This window comes from Dunckerocampus dactyliophorus, chromosome 21 (assembly GCF_027744805.1).
Source record: "Dunckerocampus dactyliophorus isolate RoL2022-P2 chromosome 21, RoL_Ddac_1.1, whole genome shotgun sequence".
Lineage (NCBI taxonomy): Eukaryota > Metazoa > Chordata > Actinopteri > Syngnathiformes > Syngnathidae > Dunckerocampus > Dunckerocampus dactyliophorus.
Window position 1 is genome coordinate 3,625,039 of NC_072839.1, and position 18,016 is coordinate 3,643,054.

Sequence of the window (18,016 nt, forward strand, 5' to 3'; positions counted from 1 at the left end):
CAAGTGGTAGGTGTTTACACGGGTCGTCTAGATGTCCATGTTGTCTAAGAACTTGAACAGGGCCTCTTCTGTGGGGGACACGATCGATTCGATGCTCATAAAAAGGCTCTCAGGACACATGTTACTGAACATCAGCAAAAAGTACATTTTGCATAACGGGACCTTTAAGTGAACATAGCCTATTGATGACTTATTGTGGACTGTTTGATCCCCCCCACTGCATTGTATAAATAAACGACGTGTAGCAGCTTTTCTCCATGTATGTTTTGAAAGCTCACGTCCTTCCTCTCCCCTTAGATTACGGCACTATCAGAAAAGTACTCTCCCCGCTCAATCAGTCCACGGGGAGCTGCCTTTTGGAAGAGATCGAGTTGTTCCCGCCCAGGAAGAGGCAGCCCATCCGGAGCCTGCTGATCCTGCACAGCCGCAGCGAGCTGTACGTGGGAGTACGAGACCAGGTCATCAAGATCCCCCTGAAGAGGTGTAGCTACCACAAGGGCAGAGAGTGAGTACACGAGCAAGCAAACACCATTAATCTCCATGGAAAGTGTCCAAAGCAAATTTAAAGCTCCCTCTTCCGTAAGATGCTTTTTATCTGAGAGGGTAAGTCAGGGGCTTGGGCTTAAAAAAACTTGACATCAGCTTTTATTGGAGGCGCCCACAGCAGCTTCACTGTCTCCCCCTCATCGTCACGCTGGAGCTGTGTGAGGTTGTCGGCCATATCAAGTGTCCCCGTCAAGCTGGCAGTCCGTCAAGTGTAAAACCTGAGACAGAGGCCCGGGTGTAAGGACTCAACACGAGGGTGGGATCCCATCCATCATCGCACACGAGAAGAATCACAACAGCATTCCTTGTCACGCACTCAAAACCCTGTTTTTATGGGAATAAACTGCCGGCTCATATCTTAGCTGTGGCTTTGTGATATTGTGATGGTGCTTTGTCACCTTTTTTATGCGTTTGTTTGTTTTGGTGTAGTATTTCTCACAGTTGGGTGGGGTCCCTTTCTTTTTAGCCTTATCCTAAACTATCCACTTCCTGGGTTTCCCTGTCTGCATCTTCACATCCGTGCTCAGTGCTGCATTTTTAATGCCTCATTGTTATGGAAGCCCACAGAACAACTTGGGCTATATTTCACCGGGCCTTTCAGGCAGCTTGCTTGATGCCCATGACTCATTTATGTCACCATGTGACTAAAATCCCTATTAAGAGACCCATCAGACTTTTCACTGCTTTCAATGAAGCAGGTAGGGCAAAGACGCACCATGCTTTGCCGAAGCTACGCTGGATTTATTGGAGATATGCTAAACAGACTAAAGTATTAGCACAGATCCTTGTCAGTGGTTCAGGGAAGGTTGGTTTCTGTTCCACCGTGATTGAACGCTAAAAGCTAAGTCCATAAAGCAGGGGTGTTCGGACTTTCTAGGGAGGGCCAGATGGTGAAATATGTATTTTTATATTTTCTAAAGCAACACAAAAACAGCGTCTCATCTTTGTGACATAGGTGAAAAAACATTAGTATGAATGTTGCTCTCTCTTCCCATTTTTGCTGGGTTTTTTCCTCATAATGAAAATAATAAAAGTTTATTTTGCTTTTCTAATATTACGACTTTTAAAAAAGTTTAATTCAAGTTTAAAACTTTAATTCAAGATGTGTAGTGAAGCCTGGTATTTTAAGGAGTCATTAAAAAGTCCATTTATTTCATAGATGGTGTTATGCATGTGGCAGATGAATGAAAAATGTGCGCTTCTATTTTTACGTTTTTTTTCCATTTCCAGAGCATGTGTAGGCGCTCGAGACCCTTACTGTGGTTGGGACCTGCTCCTGAAGAAGTGCACCACCTTAGAGGAGAGTGCCCGAATGAGCCAATGGGAGCAGAGCATTACCAAGTGTCCTGTGAGTACACCGTTCTTTGCTGCTACTTTGGTATGATAGCAAAAGTCATTAAATGCAATGCATCAATGTGAGTTCCATTTCTTCAAACGCGTCATTTTCGAGACCAGAGGCTCCGTGCGGTATCCCGTGTTCAAAGGCAGGCCTGCCACTCTGTGGCTGTGATGCAAACATGGCTTAAGGCAAGAATACATGGAGCATGCACACGCTGTGACACGGTTGTCATAGCAGAGAGCCTTCTTTGTAATCAACAGAAGCTGTTGCGCTGACTTTTACAACAACTCCTTGCTACACTTGGTCCCCGCGCATACAGAATGAGCGTATTTTGCATAAACCCGAGGCATATTTTAAACAATTTCCTTAACATTAAGACAGAGTCCATTCATGTGCATGTTATTTAAATGATCAGTATGCATGCATGGATGCTTGTAATAATAAAAATGACTTAATAGACATGCATAAACATGCATCTGCATAAAGCCTAGTAGGAATAATATGGAGTCACACGGTTTCTTTTATTTTTTCAGAACACTGCAGGAAAAAGCATCATTTGAGCTTTTTAAAAAAGTGACGACTGCATTACGATAGAATATTAGCTGCCTTTTAACAAACACGATTGCCATCATATTAAACCGAGGTGAAAATGTGTCACATTTTGTGTGCGTTTTAAGGAAAAGGTGCATTTCTACATGTTCCATCTCGAGCTGGTAGGGGTCTTATTCTTATTTTATTTTATTACATCTAGTATTTTTGGCGTGTCAAGGTGGCTATGGGGTGTTGGTTCATGTCTAGAGGGCTCTGATAGTGTTAAAAAAATGTTGAAGGTTGTAAACAGGTTTTTATGTTATGAAAATATTCCATTTATAAATAAGGAATCCTACTTTGCATAAATTGACTTATCACAGTCGTGTCAGGAACCAAGTACGTAATTGCGCTGAACGAGGGCAATGACCAGTGGTTCTGATTGATTGTCCATCTTCTCTCAGATTCACAATTGCTTGTTTTTCACCGAGAGACAGTTGTTTGGTTTTCATGTTGTTTTCACCTCTAAAGGCAGTCAGTCTCCAGTCTACAGCAAAAATAAAGGCATAGACCTCACTGTTCCAATACTTCTGGAGGGCACTGCATGTGAATATGAATTAGTGATAGAATTATTCATATTCATAAGAATTAGCCTCAAATATAGCAGCAGAACAAAATATGAGAACCTTCCACTTTCATTTAGGGTTTCCTCTATTATGCTGGACACTTTAATTTTCTCACATTTCTGCTTCCCAGCGTGTCCATTCCTTGCAATATTTTAATACCCAGACAACATTTTCCGATTCCGCACACCTCCCTTCAGGTTGCTGCTTATGTTCCTGCCAACACCTGAGCAATTCCAGATGTGTCATAGTTGATTTGTACTTATTTTTGGCATCTATTTGAGGAAAAACAGATTTCAAGTTGCAGCCTCACTCGCCTCAGGCAGTGTTTCCTCACATTCCCAAGGCCGGCTTCTTCCATTACTACGCTTTAACTGTTTTATTTCCTCGTTTTTCATCACTAACAGGTCCGTAATGTGACAGTCGACGGAGGTTTCGGGGCCTGGTCGGGGTGGTCCGCTTGCAGCCATAACGACGGGGGAAGCGCCGGGTCCTGCCTGTGTCGGACTCGGGCATGCGATAGCCCCACCCCGCAGTGTGGCGGCCAGAAGTGTCACGGGATCAGCGTTGAGGTAGCCAACTGCTCCAGGTAAGTTCTGTCTGACGAGAATGTCATTAAAACTTCCACAATATGCCAGTAAATGTGAAGTGAATGATTTAGTGTCAAATATCCATCCAATTTCTATACCGCTTGTCCTCACTAGGGTTGCAGGTACGCTGGAACCTATCCCAGCTGTCTTTGGGCAAGAGGCGGGGTGCACTCTGGACTGGTCGCCAGCCAATCGCAGAGCACTTTAGTGTTAAATAGTCGAACAAATTCAGTGTAGATTTTTTTTGTAGGCTCGCTAATTAGTTGGTGTTTCTTTTGCACCATTTTTTTCAACATTTTTAAACACACTGACAATCGGTTTGAGGCAGGAAAGAAAAGCACCCTACGTGGGTGTTTGATGAATTGCTATCTTAAAATGAATTTATTATATAAATCACGGAAATAAAAGCAAACACGAGAACATGGAAATTGCGTTATGAGACATCCATTAAATATGAAATTGCCAATTATCTCCCTGCAGAATATGACATATTTTCTGTTTTAGTTAAGAATGCTCTTGAGTCACATTTCCCAAAACACGTCTGCTTGAAAAGAAGACTAGCCGGACAAAGAGGATTTCTGTCGTGTCAATTGGTTTCATCCTTTTGACCGGAGTATCTCTGCTCCAGCTGATAACGGCGTTCTGTGTGCGTCTCCATAGAAACGGAGCATGGACTCCCTGGACTTCCTGGTCCCCGTGCAGCACCAGCTGCGGTATTGGCTTCCAGGTGCGGCAGCGCTCCTGCAGCAACCCGACGCCTCGCCACGGTGGACGCGTGTGTGTGGGGCAGAACCGCGAGGAGAGGTACGTTCATTCCGCCAACCCCCATCCAAGCTGTGGTTGCTCGCTGAGTTGACTCTCTGGAAAACAGCGCACCTACGCAGAAGCGTTGTCACCCTGTTTCTTCAGGTCACTGGTTTGTGTGTGAGTGACTGCAAGAAAAGCTCTGACTCACTTGGGAAGAATTCATTCGACACCACTTGTTTTTGGATTAAAGTGCAATTTCGACTTCAAATCCGCTTATTGATGCGAAAAGTGGTGTTTAGGGCCGAGGCAACAGCAACGCGTGTTGGTGTGTGCGTGTGTTTCTAATCTCTTAAAGAGCGCACCAGATTGTAATCCACTCTCCTCTTCCACACTTGTGTTGCCCCTGGAGTTCCGTCATACAGTCTCGCTACAAGCATTGCAGATTAGTAAACATTAAAAAAAAGGATTGCTCCTAATCAAAATATAGCTTTTGATTTTCCATGAACAATTGGAAGAGTGTTTGGGAATACTACAATAGGGAAAATATCTTGCCTAAGCCTGGAAAGCTAATACAGCTCTTAGAAAGGCAGCCGCACCAAAAGGCAACAAAACCGTAATTAAAGCTCTTTTATCGCACGCAGAAACGTAGTCAAATAAACTGGATGGCTCTGATGAGGCTGGCAATCTTATTATAAAATGATGACATTAAGTGCCATCATCCTGCCTTGGAAAATGATGCAATTAGCGGTGATGTTATGCATCTTTGCAGCTTTTTACTCATCTGTGTTAAAGAGCGGTGCAAAATGCTTGTAAGTTTGCTTTTTTAGCTCTAAAAGTATGTAATGTGGCTGCCTGGCCACATGAAAGACATGTGATGTGAAATTTGCATGTCTTGTCGGACATTCCTGCCCCGTGGTATGAGGCTTTCGCTACGTTGTTTAAGTTTAGCGGCGAAGCTCATCGTGCGGTGGCGTCTGTGGTGACCTTCACATGTCATTTTCCGCTCACAACTCTACACTACTGACTCTGACGCTTTTAAATTACAGTAAGGACTTTGGTGCATTCACTTATGAGGCTCAAAGAAGATTTAATGTCGTAACAGCGTTAAAAATGACCACTAAATCTGTTGCTGTACTCCCTCAACAATGAAAGTAACCGGGTGGGGGTTATAGCACAGGCGCACAATTGCAACTGTAGCCATCAGTAGTCGTATTACTGCAGTACGTCTATTGAATTTCAACCACTGACCCCACCATGACAGTTTTTGGTATTGCACCATTGTTTTCGTCGGGTTGTTGTGTTACCAGATGATGTCAGTCTCATGAAGAATACATCACCTGCAGTCACGCTGCTGTTTCATCTCTTTTGACAGGTACTGCAATGAACACCTGCCCTGCCCTCCTCACGTCTACTGGTCGGCCTGGTCGGCATGGGAACGCTGCAACGTGCCTTGCGGCGGCGGCATCCAGTCGCGACGGAGGACCTGTGAGAACGGCAACGACTGTCCCGGGTGTGGTCAGGTATGTCACGCACGCATTTCAGTGTTTCGGTTCTCAGCTTACGCCATTTGATGAACATAACCACATCTCCTGTCTGGTAGAATTACTGGGAGTTGGTTCAGGCCACAAATACAATAATACTATGATCAGGTTTGGAGGATGATGCAGAGGAAGTGCTGCAAAATTTGCTGTTTTTGGTTTATTTTCTCTTTCTGCTGCTTTCATCCATCCAAAAAATGAAAGTGAGAGATGTGGATGTCCTTCCTTGTCCTTTAGTGTTTGTCTGCTTTGTAAAAATAGCTTCATTGTACGCTTGCTTTGTGGGAACAGTTTGGGGAAGGCCTTTTTCTTGCTGTGCACTGGAATGCAACTCCATATTGTCCTCACTTCCTGTAGTATGTCTCATTCCGGAGCTGGAACTACAGCACTGTTGGAGTGTCTTTGAATCTTCAACTAGCAGCTTAGTCGAATATGCAGACACTGAGAGAACAACCAACCAGCCAAGATCGTGAAGGCACGTTCAACAACAACAAGCCGTGGTTCACAGCCGGACTCTGTCAACTCCGCCAGGGTAAGGAGGACGCCTTAAGACTGAGTCCTTTACAGAGTCCTTGACAAGCAGACCAGAAAACAGCTGACAAAGGAAATTGAAATCGCCAAGAGAAGTTTACGCATCTTACGCATGTACTCCTGAAGTTGGCAGATGAACATTGGACCAGCTCTACACCCCAGCAAGGGTACTGGAGACTACATTGGAGTTTGCCCATCAGGTCCACATGTACTTTGTGGACCTGGAAAAGCCATTCGGCCATAGCCCTCGCCGTGTCCTGTGGAGGCTGCTCCGGGAGTAGGGGGTTGGTGGTACACTACAACGTGCCATTTGGTTCTTGTACAACGGGAGCAGGAGCCTTGTTCCCATTGCCAAGTAAGTCAAGCCTGTTTCTGGTGAACCTTGGCCTCTGCCAAGGCTGCCCTTTTTCAATATTCATACATTTTATGGACAGAATTTGAAAGCACAGCCAAAGTTGTTGAGGGAGTCCAGTTTGGGTGCCTTAGGATCTCGTCTCTACTTGCAGATGATGTGGTCCCGATGGCCTTACTAAGCTGTGACCTTCAGCATTTACTTGGGAGGTTCACAGCTAAATGTGAAGCTTCTGGGATGAGGCTCAGCACCTCCAAATCTGAGGCCATGGTTCTCAGTTGGAAAAGGTGGATTGCGCCCTTCGTGTAGGGAGTGAGGTCTTACTTACCCCAGGTGAAGGAGTTCAAGTATCTTGGGGGCTTGTTCATGAGTGAGGGTGGAGAGGTGGAGCTCTCATTTACCTGTCCATCTATGTTCCCACCCTCACCTGTAGTCATGAGCTTCGGGTAGTGACAAAAAGAGCAAGATTGCATGCGGCCGAAATGGATTTTCTCCAAGGTGAGGAGTTGGTCATCACGGAGCAGCTCAGAGTCGAGCCACTACCCCTTCGCATCAAGAAGACCTTGTTGAGGTAGCTCGGGAATCTAGTCTGGATGCCTCGGGCATCTCCCTGGTGAGATGCACCTGGCATACCCAGCCGGGAGGAGGCTGGCCGAGGCAGACCGAGGACACGCTGAAGGGATGATGTCTCGCAGCTGGCCAGGGAATGCCTTGGTGTCACCCCGGTGGAGCTGGAAGAGGTGGCCGGAGACCGGGAAGTCTGGGTTTTCCTACTGAAGCTGAAGAAAATGGATGGATGGATGAAAAAGCTTGCCCTAAGCATTGTGTAATGGTGCAAAATATTATGAAGCTTCCCACACACAGCATTGCGGCCTGCATCATATAGTGACAGATAATTGAGCATGGCATGTTAGTTGCTGCACAACAGCACACAAATGGAAAATGGACCTCCCCATTTAGTCTCAATTTAGCAATCACATATCCCTCCACTCTTGGGCGCACATGTCATAATAGCAGCTAACATTCCTGACGATGCATCACGGCCGTAATGCACTGATGTATTCTGGGAACGCAACTGTAGCAGAAATGGAATGGAAGTGGCGAGTCGGACTTTCACTGATGCATTCGCCACAGTTTACAGACAAGGTGTGTGCGGCGTGTTGTCTGACCATGCATTATATGGACAAAACATGCCTTCTTAGACCTGTTCATAAAGAACTGCAAGCCCTGAATTGACCAAAATGTCTTGGTATCATGATGGATTTGGATTCAGGAGGGGTCTAGCCCAGGCTGGGGTACATATAATGATGAAATACGATGATCAAACACATTTTGTTGTTATATATGAGAGCATTTGTCTATAGCCCAATCCTTGAAGGACTAGTTAATTGATTCAAATGCACGTCTCACTACTTTATTTTGTTGCACTCCACTCTTCAGTGGACACGCTGATGCTGAGGAGCATTTTGCATACATTTGTCAATGTAAAAGGCCTCATTGCACCATGCGCTAGCTATTCTCTCCATGCAGTGATGCACCATGTACCATGAGTACAGCTCTTAATAAGCCCATCATCCCTTGTGTAATGACTCAAAGGATGAACTACCTTGGATGAATAGACAGCAAACATTTCTCCAAAGTATTTAATCATGGCTGGGTAGTCTGGGGGAAAAAAATGTTATGAATACGTCCATAAATTAAGCCAAATTCTTCTCAAAATCACCCATGTATTTATTTGGTTCGCCTTGTGTTGCATGGCTGCTTTAAAGGCTGATGGTGAAAAGGTCGCACAAGCTCAGCTAATGAAGGTCATTTGAACAAACAAGAGAAGGGAGGGAGGAATGAAAGCTATCAATGTACTTTTTGTTATTCGTGGTGCACAACATCCCATCTACTTGGCTCGCTGACGGTCCAGATTGGTTCCTCACTGCTCCGAAATCCAAACTGCCATCACGGGATGATGTGAAGACAAGCTACAGGGGTGAAACCGACATCTTTCCATTCTTCAATAACAGCAACAAGTGTGACATCCTTATTGGGCACTTTTTGGTGTGCATTTGTGCTAAACCAAGTGACTTTAGAACACTGTAAACCAATATTTAAGCACCATTAAAAGCGAAGGAACACTACTAAAAGTAACACCGGTGCTTCTGTTATCGTGAAAGGTAATTTCCAAGCTGTTTATGCTGATGTAATAGTGTGACAGCTTTACGCTATTGTTTGCAGTCATTTAAGTGGTTTAATGGCACCTAGGAGAACAGAATCGACATTTTTCAAGGAATTCAGAGTCAACAAAATAAAGCAGTTCAGCCAGGATAGGTGAGCTGCTGTTTTCAGTACTGCAGTGGTGTCAGAAGTCTGATCTGACAGCATTATCAATGTCAACCCGAAAAAGAGCAGCTCGATCAGGAGAGGGGAGCTAGCTAGTACTTTCCAGTAGTGCAGTGGTGTCAGAAGTCTGATCTGACATGATTATCAATGTCACCTAGAAAAAGAGCAGCTAGGTCAGGGGGGAGATAGTGTTTTTCAGTAGTGCCGTTGTGTCAGAGGTGGGATCTGACCTCGTTATGAAATCCTACTTCTGACACCAAAGTTAACCAAGCGACACCATTATCAATGTCAACTAGAAAAGAGGTTCTCTGCCAGCATTTGTCTGAATATTGTCAACCATCCATCCATCCATCCATCCATCCATTGTACTCTCAGGGCATTGAATGGATTGCAACGGGACTGTTCAGGTTGTCTTAGAAGACATTTCACCTCTTTTCCCAGCAGGCTTCATCAGTTCATGATCAAGACTCAATAGGACAGCAGTAGTCTGAGGGAATGGTGGTGTATCCAAGTTGATTGAGATGTCTGGTTTTGACACGTGGCTCGCGAGCCTTTCATACATCCTTCTTTCATACACTTGGTCAAAATAGTGGAGGTGAACTATTATTTTTCATAGCCCAAACACGTAAGGGATCCAAATGCAAGGTAATGATTGAAAAACTATGATGCACAAGTGTATGCCTTGAATCTGCTCCCAGAGCAAAATAGGCATGTGCCACCCCGGACCGACTAATGATAATGAACGCGCTTGTATTTACCTGCTCAAAGTTCAGCCGTGCTGCTGAGCTGTGAAATGAAAGCGACAGTTTGTGCGGCCACACTATTCTGCTTGTGTATTTTTACATGATTCAAAATACACACAGTGTTACTAATGATGTGCATGTGCGCTGGTGTGTAGCCAGGAGACCAGCTCCTGGACGACGACGGCGGCCTCCGCTATGAGGACAGGCACGGGGGGGGGGAAGTCTGAGTCTTGACAAAGTGCGCCATGACCAACGCGGCTAATTAAACTGATGTGTCATGTGATGAACGCTCTGTCGCCCCGGACGTGATTGGAGTTGGATAAAGCCTCCGAAGGGAAATAGTCAAGCTAATATCTCACATCTGGACGGGTCTTTTAAATGTCAGGGAGCCTGTGTGTGTATGTTAATATGCACAACAACACAGAGGCAGACCAATAAGAAGCATAATGAGTGTAATGATGGTGGGAGGTTTGAGAGAAACGACCATTTATTATTCACCACCTGCAACAGTACTCACAAACACACACTTACTTATATATATACAATAGCTATATGTGCTCAAGTGCTACATCATATACTGTACACCAGCCTAATGATAGCCAGTACATTTAATACACATATTTTTATTGCATGGTGTCAGAAGTGGCACTTGATGCCATAAACAAAACCCACTTCTGACACCATCATTTGTAGTGGAGTAGAACTGTATGGTGTCAGAAGTGGGATCTGCCACAATTCTTAATTTGCGGTGGTGTAGAACAGCATAGTGTCAGTGGGATATAACCATTATCAAATCTCGCTTGACACCGTTATTTGCAATTTGCGGTGGTGTAGGACTGCATGGTGTCAGAAGTGGGTTCTGCCACAATTGCTCTGAATTTGCAGCAGTGTAGAACTGCAAAATGTCAGTGGAATATAAGCATGACCAAATCTCACTTTTGACACCATTATTTGCAGTTTTCAGTGTAGAACTACATGGTGATCAGCCACAATCCTCAATCTGTACAACTGCATAATGTCAGTGGCGTATAACATGATCAAATCTCACTTTTGGCACCTTTATTTGCAATTTGCAGTGATGTAGGACTGCATGGTATCAGAAGTGGGATCTGACAGTACGATCAGAAGAATAATGGTGTCAAACTCGAACGATAATGCCGTCAATTGATGCTTTTGACACCATGGCACATTAGATTATCCCACTTTATAGCACCATTATTTGCACTGAGCAGAACTGCACCGCATCTAAGAGTTGTTTTCTCTTGTCGCCATATAAGGTAGGCATTTTTAAGCAAGCTTTACCTGTGGAGAACCATAATACCAATGTTACGAGAAAAAATGGTAACACACTCTTCACTTTTTTGGAACTCTTGTATTAGAGTTTTATGGTGGCCAGTGGTGGTAATGAGGCCTGTCAATCATTTTCTGATATTTTATCGGGCGCCTGTGAGTTATGACAACCCCGTAACGATGTTTGCTGCACACATTGACCGATGAGCCCCCACCTGTCTGCATTCGGTCATCGATTTATGAGGATGACACTGAATTTCAAACATTACAGGTGACATTTACATTTACACATTTAATCTCAGCCCTTTCAGAATTAGGTCTATTTTTGCCGTGATAACCTTTCAATCTAAACTTTGCGGTGGCGCCTCCCAGAGGAACCTATCAGGTCTGTGCGGAAAAGGGGCAAATTAAGGTAATGTGTAGTCACTCCTCCCCTCGACAAGCCACATAGCTTTTAATGCGAGTTCAGTCAGTGGGACATCTTTATTACAAATACGCTGACCCTCTCGCTATAAACGATATACAAGCGGTACTTAAGACGCAGTCTCTTGAGTCAGTGAATGAGCTGTAGCTTTAAGGACATTAATTATCTCCTTAGGCCTCTGGATTGACACAAATCCTTTGCAGAAAAAACATACTAGACAGGTTCCATTAAATATTTACCACGTTTGGCCACCATTAACACCACAATACCCACAGATCGCTTACCTTTAGCTCACGTTGCCTTTTGTGTTGTTGCTTCAAGCAGCAGAAAGCCACGTCGGTTGGCTTAGTGTGTTTTGTCTGCTGATCACAGGCCGTTGGTCAGCCCGTGGTGCGTAATGATGTTAAATATTAATGTCTGAAGATGATTGCGGCGCTAGATGGAGAGAGTCAGGAAGTGCAGCGAACGTGACATGCTCGTTCATCACCGACGCTAACGGAATCTCAATCCAGCTCGTGTTTTTAACCTTGGCTTTTCCGGGGAAGCGATGAAGATGCGCGGGGATGGGAAGAGCCGGAAAAAGACGGGACAAAAATAAGCAGGAAAAGGAGAAACAAAATGAATACGCCGTAAAAATGCATGGGATTGGGCACACCTGAACAATCCAACAATACCCAAAACAAGTAGTGTATCTCAGCAAAAATAACAGACACCCACCAAGGCCAAACAAACCTCAATTAGTGTGATAATTCATGCATTATTTATGGTGAAAGTAAAGGGGACTGTCTTGTGTTGTTAACTGGTGAAAAACATTGTGTATCTGCTTTTGCTTTATTTTTTTGTCGACAGTGGCGGAGAACAGCACGGTATCAGAGGTGTTTTTAATATTTTTGTTGACTTCGAACTACGTGAGGTGGGTAAAGATTTTTGATTAGCAGGTGTACCCAAGGTTGTGACCTGTCACTACTGTGCTCCTGATTGACTTGAAACCACAATAGTACTACTAGAAATACCTGATATCCACTAAGTTGCAACCAAATTGTTCAATAAATGCTTCAGGCTTGTATTGGATCGCATTCGATTGTGCATGTGTACCCAAGGTTGTGACCTGTCACTCTTCTCTAGATCGACTTAAAACGACAGAACAATTCCAAGTATGAGTATGCTGCAGTCCTGTAAGTTGCAACCGCATGATTAAATGAATGCTTCGTTCAGCTCGGGTGTCTACGGATGTCTTTCGATTGTGCAGGTGTACCCTAATGTGGTGACCTGTCACTCTGCTCTATCTGGCAGGCCCTTATCTGCTTTTTCAAGGTCTGGCAGTCACTCAAGGTCTACATGCAGAGTAAATAAACACAGCCTCCTCAGGCATATGGAACTGCCAAGATTATCTCCAAGCTATCGCCACATTTAGCCCCGCAAAGGATATTTTCTATCCTAATAGGAGCTGGCGGAGGGAATTTAAGGCTATATATTCTCACTGTCCTCCTGAAGATGTGAGACGGGAGAATGTGCCTCATTTCCACCTCTGTTTCACATCCTTTCGCCTTGAATCCCGTCCTTTCCAATTGGCTCTAAACTCCATCAGTGACCGTTTCTGCTTGGTTTGTGTCTTTTTTTTTTTTTTTCAAGCAAAGGTGTCAAGAGGGAATGTATCCTCATAAAATAAGCAGGTATTTTGGCAGGCAGCTACAACATAAACCAGCCAGAACCGGAATCAGGTGACTTTAAAGGATGAAGGCTGATGAAATCTTTTGAAAGGGATGTTTATTTCTACGTCAGATAAGCTCTTTCTATTACATTAGTCACTCTGTTGGAGATTTGAGAAGCAATTGTCTGGTGGTTTATTAAGCCTGAGAGCCCCGCTAATCATTTTCACACCTTAAAGACTTGTGACTCCGAAAGAAAAATAAACGACATCCTGCTAAGAAAAGTTTCTCGTCCGCAGGAGTACCAGCCTTGCAACAGCCAGCCTTGTCCCGACCTAAAGAAGACCACCCCCTGGACCCCATGGACGCCAGTGAATATTTCCGATAATGGCGGCCACTATGAGCAGCGATTCCGCTACACGTGCAAGGCTCGCATTCCGGACCCGAACTTGCTGGAGGTGGGCAGGCAGAGGATTGAGATGCGCTACTGCTCCAGCGACGGCTCTACGGGCTGCTCAACTGACGGTGAGTCGCAATGGTTGGCTTTTCTCTCATTTCCAGCTCCCATTATTTAATTTATTAAGCAAGGGATACTGTATGTTAATTATCAGCCATACTGTATGTTAATTATCAGCCAATCTATAGATTACAACTAAATGAGCCTCTGCCAAGACAGTATGGAGTCGCACCTCGTAATTAATTCATCAATTACAGTTTAGGACAGGAGTGGGCAAACCTTTGGTTCAAGGGCCATTGAAAAATGGACTTGCTTAAGAGTACAAACGATACATTCAACCCATTTCCCTATTAATCATTTTAAAAGTGCAGCCTAAGCACTTTAGTTTGTGGGCAGCAGCGACCAAAGCAGTTGATTAGAGAGTTTTCACTTCTTTGCCGTGCGCCATCTGGTGGAAGTATAAATAAGTCATCAATTGCAGGGATGGATCGCTTGTGGATCGTGTGCTTCACACGCTTGCCTTCAAGTCTTAAATCTTCTACGCATTACCGTACATGTAATAACAATATCCTCAAAGTTTTAGAATCATTAGACAAATGCTCAATGATTTACGGGCAGTTAGCTGCTAAGTCCCCAGCGTGTACTTGCAAGACGTTTTGTTGGATGGCGACCATGTTTTTCAACCACTCTTGCTCAAAGTTTACACACCTGTGCTTGTCAGTCCCCAAAAGGCATGTACCAAATTTTGTGATGATACGACCAAACATATTAAAGTTACAGAGGGCTGTGTGGGAAGTTTCAAGTCACCCCGACTATCCCCTGTGTCATTGCAACACATTTTGTTTGATGGCCGCCATGTTTTTCAACCGGTCTTGCTCAAATTTTGCACACATGTGCTTGTCAGTCCCCGAAAGGTGTGTACTGAATTTTGTGGTGATACAACCAAACACCCTAAAGTTACAGTGAGCTGTGTTGAGAAATTTCACGTTGATCTGACTTCTGGGGTCAAACTTTGGGGTTTAATAACAGCGCCACCTTCTGGTGTATTTGTCAGAAAAATAGTAGCATGGGCAACACAGTAGGGGTGCATGGTTTTCCAAATTTTCACCCCTGTGGGTGCAGTGGGTGAGGAGTAGAAGTTAGTTGATCCAAAAACATGCGGTACAAAGACATTTTAGACAATTCCATGCGTCCAACTTCGGCCTCTGTTCCACTGAAGAGACAGCAGTACTCACCATATTGACACTTTTGTACTCCTCACCCAGTTTGCTGCGCTAGTCCCTCGGTCTAGTGCCCTCAGTCTCCTCTCGAATAAAAGCAGTGTCCTCCCATTGGGAAAGTAAAACTCGGAGATCATCCTCCGTATTTGTTTGTGTTGTTTGGAGGCAAATGAAGGTCTCATTCTATTAGCGCTCTCACTGTCACATGCAGCCTCCTCACTACTGCAGTATTCCTGATTATCAGTCCCAACCAGAGCTGTCACAGGTACGTGGTGTTCTTGTCACACCTGGAGGGTTTGAAAGGAGCACCGAGCTGATGTTAGTTTTGAAAAAGGCTAAATGTGTGACAGCCGCTTTAACAGGGCCGCCTTGTTTCTGATTAGGAAGCATGACGGGTGTGCGTGCGTGCGTGTGTGTTTGTGTGTGAGACGTATTTCATTAAAGGTTGTCACCAAAAGCTTGATATCACATCACGTGCAGTCATGACAACAAGTGACAAAAGAGAAAGGCGAGGTCGCCATTGACCCGTGGATGCAGCGTGATGATGTCAACAGAAACAATGTGTGAAAATGTTTTAATCGAAACTGACTACTTAACTGATGAATTAAATGGCGTTTGCCAGATGTTATCCACTTTCATTTTCTGCGTTTTTACGTTGGCCGATGGGCGCCAAACGGGCAGCCAAAACCAAACCAAAAACGCAGAAGAAACGCAACGCAAATGCAATAGAAAAATGCCGCAAATGCCCAAAACAGCTGCGTGAGGGAAATGCTCCCAGGTTTTAAGTGGAAAAAACGCAAGTTTGCCAGGCTACCTGGGTATTTATACAAGCTTTTATACATCATAATGTTTCATTTTAGTGATCACAGCTTAATGATAGCGATTAAGTTAATTACTTAGAACCTGTAATGACTCACTGTTGTATGGCCCAGAGCTTTTGTAGCCTTTATATTTATACAAGTATATGAATATATAACAGCATGTCTGCTTCTCTATAGGCCCGTGCTTTGAAACCATGCTGGTAATTCTAATTACTACAAGTATGTGCCACAGTAGCTCTGAATCATACAATTGGACACCTGCAGAATATCATGAAGGAAGGGCTCATTAGACAAATTCCAACATGAAATAAAATGTTTAAATATAATATACATACAGTGATGTGAAAAAGTGTTTGCCCCCTTCCTGATTTTTTGCATGGTTGTCACACTTAAAAGTTTCAGATCATCAAACAAATTGAAATGTCAGTCAATGACAACACATTTTTAAATGAAACTTTTTATTATAAAGAAAGGGAAAAAAAATCCAAAGCTACATGGCTGGTAAAACAAAACTGAGATTGAGATCTATCAGTCTGGGAAAAGTTTTCAAGCCATTTATAAAGCTTTGGGACTCCAGCAAACCACAGTGAGAGCCATTATCCACAAATGGCAAAAACATGGAACAGTGGTGAACCTTCCCAGGAGGGGCCGGCCGACCAAAATTACCCAAAGAGAGCAGCGACGACTCACCCAAGAGGTCACAAAAGATCCCACAACAACCAAAGAACTGTCCAAAGAACTGCAGTCCTCACTTGCCTCAGTTAAGGTCAGTGTTCATGACTCCACCATAAGAAAGACACTGGGCAAAAACGGCCTGCGTGGCAGAGCTCCAAGAGCAAAACTACTGCTGAACAAAAAGAACATTAATGCTCGTCTCAATTTTGCCAGAAAAGATCTTGATGATCCCCGAGACCTTTGGGAAAATACTCTGTGGTCTGATGAGACAAAAGTTGAACTTTTTAGAAGGTGTGTGTCCCATTACATCTGGCATAAAAGTAACAACGCATTTCAGAAAAACATCCCAGTAGTAAAATATGGCGGTGGTAGTGTGATGGTGTGGGGCTGTTTTGCTGCTTAGGGACCTGGAAGACTTGCTGTGATAAATGGAACCATGAATTCTGTTGTCTATCAAAAAATCCTGAAGGACAATGTCTGTGACTTCAAGCTGAAACCAACGTGGGTTCTGCAGCAGGACGATGATCCAAAACACACCAGCAAGTCCACCTCTGAATGGCTGAAGGAAAACAAAATGAAGACTTTGGAGTGGCCTAGTCAAAGTCCTGACCTGAATCCTTTTGAGATGCTGTGGCGTGACCTTAAAAAGGATCTTCATGCTGGAAAACCCTCCAATGTGGCTGAATGACAAAAATTCTGCAACGATGAGTGGGACAAAATTCCTCCCCAGCGCTGTAAGAGACTCATTGCAAGTTATCAACGCTTGATTGCAGTTGTTGTTGCTCAGGGTGGCCCAACCACTTATTAGGTTTAGGGGCAATCACTTTTTCACACAGGGACATTTTTTCCTCCTTTAATAATAAAAAGTTTCATTTTAAAAACTGCATTTTTGTTGTGTTGTCGTTGACTAATATTTAAATGTGTTTGATGATCTGAAACGTTTAAGTGTGACAAACATGCACCACACCACCACTGTGTCAGCTGGAATTTGACATTCATGCAGGGTTGTTTTTCCCCAAATTACTCTGAGGAGCTGAGCGCGGGGTAATTGTTAGCTGACGGTGTCATGGAGGCGACAAAGCTGGCGGGGAATGAATTGTGGGTAGAGTTCAGAGGAGGCTAACGCCGGCACGTTGTGAAATAAAAACAGTTGCACTCACGCAGTGTACTAATAACACGTCTGTGAGTTTAGTCTTCCTTTGGTGAGCGATGGCTTCATTGTTTCCCCTGGAGGAAGTGTGGGATGTCAGCAGCCTTGATGTGTTTCACTTGAGCTGATGTGCTATCAGGGCCAGGCCCTCTCGTGGGCAACAGATTAGTTTTCTGCAGAGTACAGGCTTGGTGGACGCAGGCCAGTGCTGACGGATGATAACCGCATCGCTGTCCTTATTGTCTTTGCTTTCTTCCCTCTCTGTCTATCTCTTTCTGCTCAGCCAGCCTTGATCAGCAGCGTGTGGTATAATAACGAAAGGTACGAAGCGTATTATGTACACTTACATGACCAAATAACTCAAAGGTCTGTCAGGACGGATGGCAGATATCAACTGGAAGTTAATCATATTGTTTAATGCCGCGAAAGTTGGACTTTAACCAAAATTTCAGTCAAACAACC

At 44.2% G+C, this 18,016-nt stretch overlaps 2 protein-coding genes across 6 annotated transcripts in view; both read left to right on the plus strand.

Moving 5' to 3' along the window:
* Window positions 1-18,016, plus strand: part of si:dkey-118j18.2 (uncharacterized) — a 192,338-nt gene that overhangs the window by 125,774 nt on the left and 48,548 nt on the right. The gene's annotated exons all lie outside the window — the stretch shown is intronic.
* sema5a (sema domain, seven thrombospondin repeats (type 1 and type 1-like), transmembrane domain (TM) and short cytoplasmic domain, (semaphorin) 5A) overlaps window positions 1-18,016 on the plus strand; it is a 133,092-nt gene that overhangs the window by 94,822 nt on the left and 20,254 nt on the right. For all 5 annotated transcript variants that reach the window (XR_008567328.1, XR_008567329.1, XM_054765309.1 and 2 more), the window contains 6 exons: window positions 298-505; window positions 1,777-1,894; window positions 3,444-3,625; window positions 4,287-4,430; window positions 5,746-5,893; window positions 13,531-13,756. Coding sequence is in view for 3 of the 5 variants with exons in the window: in XM_054765309.1 (XP_054621284.1) it covers window positions 298-505; window positions 1,777-1,894; window positions 3,444-3,625; window positions 4,287-4,430; window positions 5,746-5,893; window positions 13,531-13,756 (1,026 nt within the window). In the remaining 2 variants the exon portion in view is untranslated. The remainder of the gene's footprint in view (window positions 1-297; window positions 506-1,776; window positions 1,895-3,443; window positions 3,626-4,286; window positions 4,431-5,745; window positions 5,894-13,530; window positions 13,757-18,016) is intronic.